This window comes from Bacillus rossius, chromosome 6 (assembly GCF_032445375.1).
Source record: "Bacillus rossius redtenbacheri isolate Brsri chromosome 6, Brsri_v3, whole genome shotgun sequence".
Classification (NCBI taxonomy): Eukaryota; Metazoa; Arthropoda; class Insecta; order Phasmatodea; family Bacillidae; genus Bacillus; species Bacillus rossius.
The window spans coordinates 53,790,918-53,799,288 of NC_086334.1; the positions used below are offsets into that span (position 1 = coordinate 53,790,918).

Genomic DNA, 8,371 nt, shown 5'->3' on the forward strand with positions numbered 1-8,371 from the left:
TTTCATATTGATTTGGTATGGTTAACAATAAATGACACACGAGATCATCTTGTTCCAGTTGGGAACCCATTGCTTCTAAGTCTCTCACTAAACAATGGAATCTGTTGAAGTGTTCTTGTAGCGATGTGGTACACTTTAATGTCAGCAGTTTCTTGCGCACAAAAAGTTTTGACATTGCACTTTTTCGTTCGAAAACATTCCGCAGTGACGATAACATCTGAAATGCTGTCTTCGCAATTGAGGAAAGGGACAAACGTTTGTATTCGTCGCCATTAGCACTGTTGTTTTTCTTAGGTCTTCATAAACATCTCCCGACTCGCGTCAATATATATTTTTATCAATCTTCCATTTTCCGATTTTTATTTCCCTTATGCTGACATTCGTAGTCTGGGCCCATAACCTGTTAATTTTACACTTTGTGATGGCGAGTTTTTAACTTATATTGCATAGTAGCAGAGGTTCCATCTTGTACTAATCCTAGTATCACTGCGCATGCGCCACTATAGGGTGTACAAGAGCATAGTTAACACAATAAACACACACTGTACCATAAACAAGTTCATTAAATATTTCACATACACATCTGTTGAAAGAGTTTTTGTGTAGTTCTAGCCTGGACCTATTTTAACTACTAATGCACCATTAATTTTTAATAATAAATGAGTATTTTAATGTTAAAATTCATGCAATATTTTTTTAATTGTTTGGGATTAGAATCACAAAAAAAAGTAATAGAATCCAAGCAAGAATAATGTTTAAATAAATTTAAAAGTTTTTTCTTGTGAAAAGTGTTTAGAGCAAACATGCACTATTTTGTAATACCTATTTATTCTTATTTAAGTACACTTACCTACTCATGCTGTTTTAGCATCGTTAAATAATGTTTAATTTATAGGTACAACAGCCAGTTGACTTCAATGCGTCGTGATCTCAAGACTTGCAAAGGAAAAATTGCGGAACAACAAAAGCAAATTCTAGAATACGCAAGCAGATTAGATGAATATGATAAAAAGAATGAAGAGACGTCACGTAAATTTAGTACTCTTCTTCAGGTGAGTGGTGTTCTCTGTTGAGCCAAATAGAAAAATTTATTAATTTATAGTGAAATATTACTTTCGTAAGTTTATTTCCTTTTATCTACAAGATGTTCTGTAATAATTACACTCATAAACATAAACAGTTGTCCTTATGCCTGTGTAACTTTTTCACTTTTTTCGAAAAAATGTTGTAATTTAACAAACAAAATGATACAGTAGACATTGGGTGCTTCTAATATTTTTATACTTTGTATAAAGAGATACAATTAGAACCATTGTGTAGTGGGAATTTCTTTATGGGTTTTGCTGTTATATACCAACTATAAATTTTTCTTGCCACAAATGTAAATATAAATATTGCATGCAGGATGGTATGCAGGGGAAAAAATCTGTAGGATTCTCAAGGGTAGCCCACGGGATTAAATTTATCTTTCCCATTTCACAGTTACGATCTTGCAAGCAAGCCCTCTGTGAGGGGGGTTTTTTGATTCTAGGGGGGGCCCGGGCCCCCCTGGCCCCCTTGGGATCTACGCCCATCATGGTATGTATTAGCTGTTTATAATGTGGGTATGTTGTTATGTACACAGTTATTCAGATTTGAAAAGCAGGACATTAAATATGTATTAGCAATGGAGAAGTTGAGTTTTTGTTGGTTTTGCTCAAATAATTTTTTGTTTGTACACATCACATCAACCTAGTTGAATGGAAGTCAGGAATGTAATAATTAGAGAAATGGTTTTATTTTTAGGTCAATTTCATTTTTAAAACAAGAGATTATGGTGTTATTGTTTTTTATGTTTTCTATTTATTCATAATAATGCTAATATTTCATGATACTGATTTCACTATCATTTTGACTAATACATGATGCACTTTTACAGTATAATAATTTCTAATAAATATGTCTAGGACAGAACTACTCTGACCAATAAAAATAAATTAGCAAATATTTGTTTTTCAAAAATGTATCAATAACATGATATCAAAATGAGTTACAATTAAATTACAAAAAAAAAAATGGTTTCTTCCAATTAATTTGGTACACACATTTTGATACAAACATCATGCTAAATAAATTACATTCATTGAATTCATTGTATAATTACTAATTACAGGACTACTTTTTTGTGTTTTAAGTTTTGATTAAAAATGCTGATTTATTTAATGATTTTGGTTCCAAATGGTGTAGTAACTTGCATTTTGGTGTTATGTATATGGTCTGTTGACATTTTTTCAATGTTGTTACAGTTTTATCATAATTCACAATATATACTTGTCCCTATTAGTAATGTAACTTCTCATAGTGACTTTATTTTATTATTGTAATATGTACAATGTTTTGTATTAAGGAAATAAGAACTGTAATTTATTATTGCACTTGCGAAAAATCCGGGTTCGACCCCATCATGCTTTGAACCCGGATCGTCTTGTTGGAAGGCGATCTGACTACTCAACCATCGTAAAAATCTAAATATGTACAGTAGAATCTCGTTATAGCGAGCACGGTAATAGCGAGAACACGGCTATAACGAGGTATTTTTGAGAAATTTACGGCGTGATGGCTTGAAGCGCGCTTTTGTTATTTGTCTGCTTTATCTCCACCCCTCTCGCTCGCCACTAGACATCTTGCCGTTGACGCCTGTCACATTCTTCAGCCGTGCAGTCGCCACCTAAGTGCGTGGCTTTAAAAATAGAATCCCGTCCTTTCTTTATTTTATCAAACTTCCGTTAGTTATCTGTGCAGTGTGTAGACAAAGTTTGATATTGGAACAGAAACAACGTAAGAAAGTATTTTTTACAAATTAGAAATATGTATGTTTTTGTTTTTATAATCGCGTATATTTTCACGTTTTGTTGTTGTTATCTTAAAAGAGATAATATTAAAAAGCCGCTCTAATGAGATTTAATTGTTTCTTGGTTAACAAAAACTATTAATTGTTTATATTCAATTTATTATTATTTACGCGACGTCATACGCGTACGCAATACGACTGGATTCGATGCTGCAACATAACATAGCAAATTATGCGGTATCAGAAGTAACGAGTTCGTAACGATAGTAACGAGTACTAATTGTTATAGTAACGAATACATACGGGTACACATTTTTTCGTTACTTTTACACCTCTAGTAGGCACTACCGTATTTATTTCCGAATCGCTAGGACAGTTTTCTTGTAACTTTTGTTTCGGTCAGTTGTTGGGGTATTTGTCCGGGAAAGGGGTGCTGATGTTTTGAGTTTAATCCCAAATTTATTTTCTAAAAAAGTTGACAGGTTTCTTTAAATGAAAAGAAGTATAGTTTTCCAGCGACTATTTCGTTTGAGGCGTACGTGCGTTGCCGCAGCCGCACTCCTGCTATTTTGTAAGGAAATAAATCGTCGCGCTACACTAGCACCTAGAGGTGGGTCGAAAAGTATCAACATGTTACTTTGGCACTGATATGCGCCTGTATCAGGAACGGCAAACGAGTACACTTGAAAAGTATCAGGTACTTTAGTATCAGTTCAGAATTCGCCTGGAACAACACCACGGCCAATGTGCGCAGAATCCAATCGCAGATGACGGTCACTTGGGCGGAGCTTGTGAAAGGGGAGGGAGCAGGAACGACGAATAAGGGATAAAGAAGGGAAATAATGTAGGGGAGGAAGCGCAGGGGAAGGCGTTGAAGGAGAGGCGCAAAGCGAAATTGTTACGAGTCGTTTGGTTATTGTCCCACATCAAAGTACGCTCAGAGCGCAGTGCGTGCACAGACTCGTTCAATAATAAAACTAATGAAATTTTAATATTAAAAAGTACATTAATACAAGATACAGGGTGTCTACTGACCCTGGAAAACCTGGAAAACCTGGAAAAATCAGGGAAAATTGTAATCAGGGAATAATCAGGGAAAAATCAGGGAATTTTTTCAAAAATCAGGGAATTTTTGTTTGGTAGGTTGTAGTTGGCAATACGTTTCTTGTTTATTGATAAGCTTGCATTGATGTAGCATCATGTGTATCCCCTCCCATTTTTATTTTTGAATGGCAAATAACGAACAGTTCCCACGTCCATTTTCTTTTATTTTCCATCAGATTCGGAAGTGGCTTCAAATCACGTGATACAAACTGGTTCAAGCTGGTCTGTTATCCTGCTGACGTGACGTACTGCAGCATGTACTTCCCACGTTCGGATTATACCGACAGGTGCATTTAATTTTAAGTATCTATGGATGCCCTCAACGTAAACTGGGCATTTTTGTTAGCTTTGAAAATACATATCACAGACACTTTTGGTGAAGATTCGCCATCTTTGCTAGAAATTGGTTGCTGTGGGCTTCATACGGTCCATGGTGCTTTCAAAACTGGAATTTATGCTACACAATGGGACGTTGTTAGTTTTTTGAGGCACAGTTACTATTTGTTTAAGCATGTACCTGCAAGGAGGACAGATTACATTAGAATAACTAGATCAGAGCTTTTTCCCAAGAAATTTTGTGCAATCAGATGGTTAGAAAATACTGCAGTTGCTGAGCGTGCCATGAAAACGTTACCCCACCTAAAGAAATTTGTTAGTGAAGTTTCTATTTCATCTGTCTTTCAATGTAGGTAGTGGAAAGTGCTCTTGAAGATAATCTAGAAGTAAAATTTACATTCTTCCACTCTTTGGCTTCAGAGCTGGAATTGTTTCTTACAATGTTCCAAAGTGAAGCACCCATGGCACCTTTTCTGAATGATTCACTGTTAGACATTTTATTAGCTTTGGCAGGAAACTTTGTGAAACCAGAGGTACTGAAGAGCTTTAGGGAAAAATGCAATGTATCTCGATTGGATGTAGATAACCAGGAAAATCTATTGACTGCTAACAATATCAAGTTGGGTTATGCAGTACGCCATGCCATCAAGAAAGAGAAAGTACCAGAAAAGTCTGTCCTGTTACTGAAAAATGATGTTAGGACTTGTCCAAAGGTTATGGTAAAAGAACTTCAAGACAAAAGTCCCCTAAAGTACAAACTTACCAAAGGAATTTCCTGCTTATGTCCGTCTATGGCTTTAAATTCGGGTGTGAGGAAACAGCGTGTGAAGTACAGTTTATAATGTTGTCTTCGAAACAGGTGGCTATCAGGACAAGAAGCTGATAATATTGAGTGATCATATCAGTTGGTATGTTCCTCGCAAGATTCTGAAGCACTGTTCTCGTCTTTTTCTTGAGAAGATGGGCGCCTTGATCACTTGTGGATGCTCATTCTTAAGGCACATGCAGTAGTTGCCAAAACAGGCCTTCTAAAGTTTGAGGATGATGATGGAAATGCATCATTGGAAAGAGGATTTTCAGTGAATTCTAATCTGCTGACTGAAAACTTGCAGGAAGAAACACTGATTGCACAAAGACAAGTGTATGTCTTTGTTCAACGTTCTGGAGGTGTAGAGCATGTTGATATCATCAAGTCCATGTTACAGTATATAAGAAATGCTAGTTGTAGGCGTAAGGAAGCCCTGCAAACAAAACAAAAAGAAATGAAGCTACAGACAAGAAGAAGGCAGAAAAAGAAGAGTTGAAGAGGAGATCAAGGCATTGCAGTATAAGAAGGCTCGAGTGTTGGATTTGGCTCGTTCTGAAGCAAGTGCTATAGACGCAAAAGTTGAGTCACTGCGAATTTGACGGGAGCTTCCTTTTACTAATGTTTTTTGCAAAAGTAAATTTGTGAAATATTTGTAGCAGCATGTTTTATTTGCCATCAATTGAGTCACTTTGACCACGTCTAGAAGAAGGTAATATTTTTACTAATTTAAGTACGTTGAAATACTTTGAAACCCATCAATGTATTGTTATGCAGTTTTTTCAGTTTCGTTGAATGTCGTAATTGTGTTAAAGAAAACCTGGAAAAATTCAGTTTTAGACCTGGAAAACCTGGAAAAATCAGGGAATTTCATTTACTAGATCTAGTAGACACCCTGAAGATATAATATTTATATTTGTGCACCTAACAGCTATGAAAATGCAAATAAATTCTCAGTTGACACTAATAACAGATGTAATCAACATTAGGACTTTTTTTTCCAAAACAATTAGTAACTAGTGTTTTCATACATTAAAATATTACGATTTTATAAAAAATTAAAAATTAAAAAAAAAAAAACAGATACGTACATTAGTGAGCATACTATATCAATGTTTACGTTTCAAATGTTTCTTCAGATTAGTCGATGATGATTTATAACTCAGTTTTTGTTTACACAAATTACAATTAGCAAACTCATTATTTTCCGTAAAAAAATTCCACACAAATGAAGTCTTTTTCGTGCACTTATCCATTCCTTATTTCACTATAAAGATACTAACTACAAAGCATGACAGCCCGCAACAATGTAAATGGTGATACACGGCCAGGACGAACTGCAGTGAATGTTGAACTGATTGATACTGGCTGTATCAGGCGGGCATGAGAGTAACAGAGGTAGAGAATTACCGGGCGTGATCAATAATGTATCAGATTCTCCTTCCGGTCGCACGGTCTGCGTACGCGGAGCTTTGTTGCTTCCTGGGACCGTCTGATACAAAAGTATCAGAGACTTGTAACTAGGTACATTACTGTATCATTATCAGGTTGGAACAGATACCGAAAATTGCTGTAACAACCCACCTCTACTAGCACCACCTGTTAGCAACATCCCGAACCAACATGGCCGCCAGCAGACAGCCCGCGTCGGCAATAGATAGCAGGACAATGCTGCGTCGGCCGCGGGCTGAGATGCTATACTTACGTGGCGTGGTAGGGTATTCTGGTTATTTTGACGCAATCGGTGATCGCATCCGTACTTATGGGGTATCGTTTTAAAGAGAATTCACACATCTGCTCACAGAAATTAAGTTTTCGTTAATATAACCTGTTATTTTCCAATTATACTGGTTTAAACACAATTTTTATGCTATTTTCGGTTAATTTTTATTATTTGGGGGCCAAACTTTGTCCAATTCGGTTATAGCGAGGACACGGTTATAGTGAGGATCAAACCCGGAACCGTGACACCTCGCTATAACGGGACTCTAGTGTATTTATTAATTTTTAATCGGTTACTGCCAAGTATATTTTTTGCCTTGTGATGTTTGCTTGACCCCGTGGCAACGATGGGTGTGAATGTGCAGGAGCTGAACAAGTGCAAAACAGAGCTGCAGTACTGGCGCTCCAAGTCGCCGGCCGTGCCCGCGGTGTGCGCGGCGTGCGGCAGCGTGGCGACGCCCGTGCCCTCGGAGGACCTGCAGGCCCTGGCCAACCAGGGCGTCGTGCCCGAGGGCCTGGCGCTGCTGGACTTCAAGTCCATCGCGGGGACCAGCCACGACGAGCCGGAGGCCGGCCCGGCCAAGAGGAAGCCGCCCGAGGAGGCCTGCCACGGCGAGCCCAAGAAGCCCAGGCGGATGCACAAGAGCCGCAGCAAACGAACCAAACTGACCTAGGACTCTGGACGATATCACCCATCATTATTCATTCTCGGACCCGATGCAGACGTTGCGTTTGTGTTACGTTTAGTCCTTTTATTTAAAAAAAATAAACTAACTGAATATTTTGTAACAGAAAGTAGGATTTGTTCTATTTTAAAGCGTGAGTTTTAACGGCAGCATGTGTTGTTTGGATTTGACCCTGTAATGCTAGGTTAATTAAATTTGTACATTATGAGTCTGTTGTACAGTGTGCTAGCATAATTTTTTAATAGAAAAGAGCACATCAGGAAAAAACAAGTATTGATCCTGAAAGTACAGACTTTTAAAGTTATTCCCTGTAAGATTGTTTTCTTGCTCACTTTTTGGGAGTGTAAATGTAACAATGTTTTTGGTGTTGTAATTAAAAATTTTTCAAATCTAATTGTTCCACAGTCAAAATATTTTTTTAGTCGTAATGTGATGCAGATTAAAAAACTGATCAGAGTACATGTAGAGTATATGGTAGCTGCCACTTAATATTTAATTTGCAACTGAATTTTTTCATTTTGAAAATTTGATTTGTGTGCAGATGTTTGTAAATAATAATAAAGAAAGCCTTAATATTAGTAGTGAATTTATTTTGAAAATAACTTGTATTCGAGAAATAAAATGAAATATTTATTTCTGTGTAATTTAAAATGTGTTTACTTTTTCTTTTGTGTAATAAAATATCCTAGCATTAGGGGTCTGCAAGCAGAGGATTTTCACTTTGAGTCGAGATCGAGCGAGTTTGCTAAAATACTCGCGAGTATCAAGTCGAGTTCGAGTTTTTTTTTAATTTTTTTTTTTTTTTTTTTTAAGTATATTCCACATAAATTTAGTGTGATGGAGTAATAAAATGTGAGAACTTTTGAGAAAAATATGGAAATAAAAGAA

General features: G+C 36.7%; 1 protein-coding gene across 2 annotated transcripts in view; it reads left to right on the plus strand.

The window, feature by feature from the left end:
• Positions 1-8,134, plus strand: part of LOC134533197 (F-box only protein 28) — a 68,837-nt gene extending 60,703 nt beyond the window's left edge. Inside the window, exons 7-9 of one of the 2 annotated variants that reach the window (XM_063370570.1) lie at positions 896-1,052; positions 1,483-1,578; positions 7,163-8,134. In XM_063370570.1, the coding sequence (XP_063226640.1) occupies positions 896-1,052; positions 1,483-1,578; positions 7,163-7,471 (562 nt within the window). In that variant the 3' untranslated portion in view covers positions 7,472-8,134. The remainder of the gene's footprint in view (positions 1-895; positions 1,053-1,482; positions 1,579-7,162) is intronic. The other variant, XM_063370571.1, reaches the window with a different exon arrangement.
• The last annotated feature ends 237 nt before the right edge of the window (positions 8,135-8,371 follow it).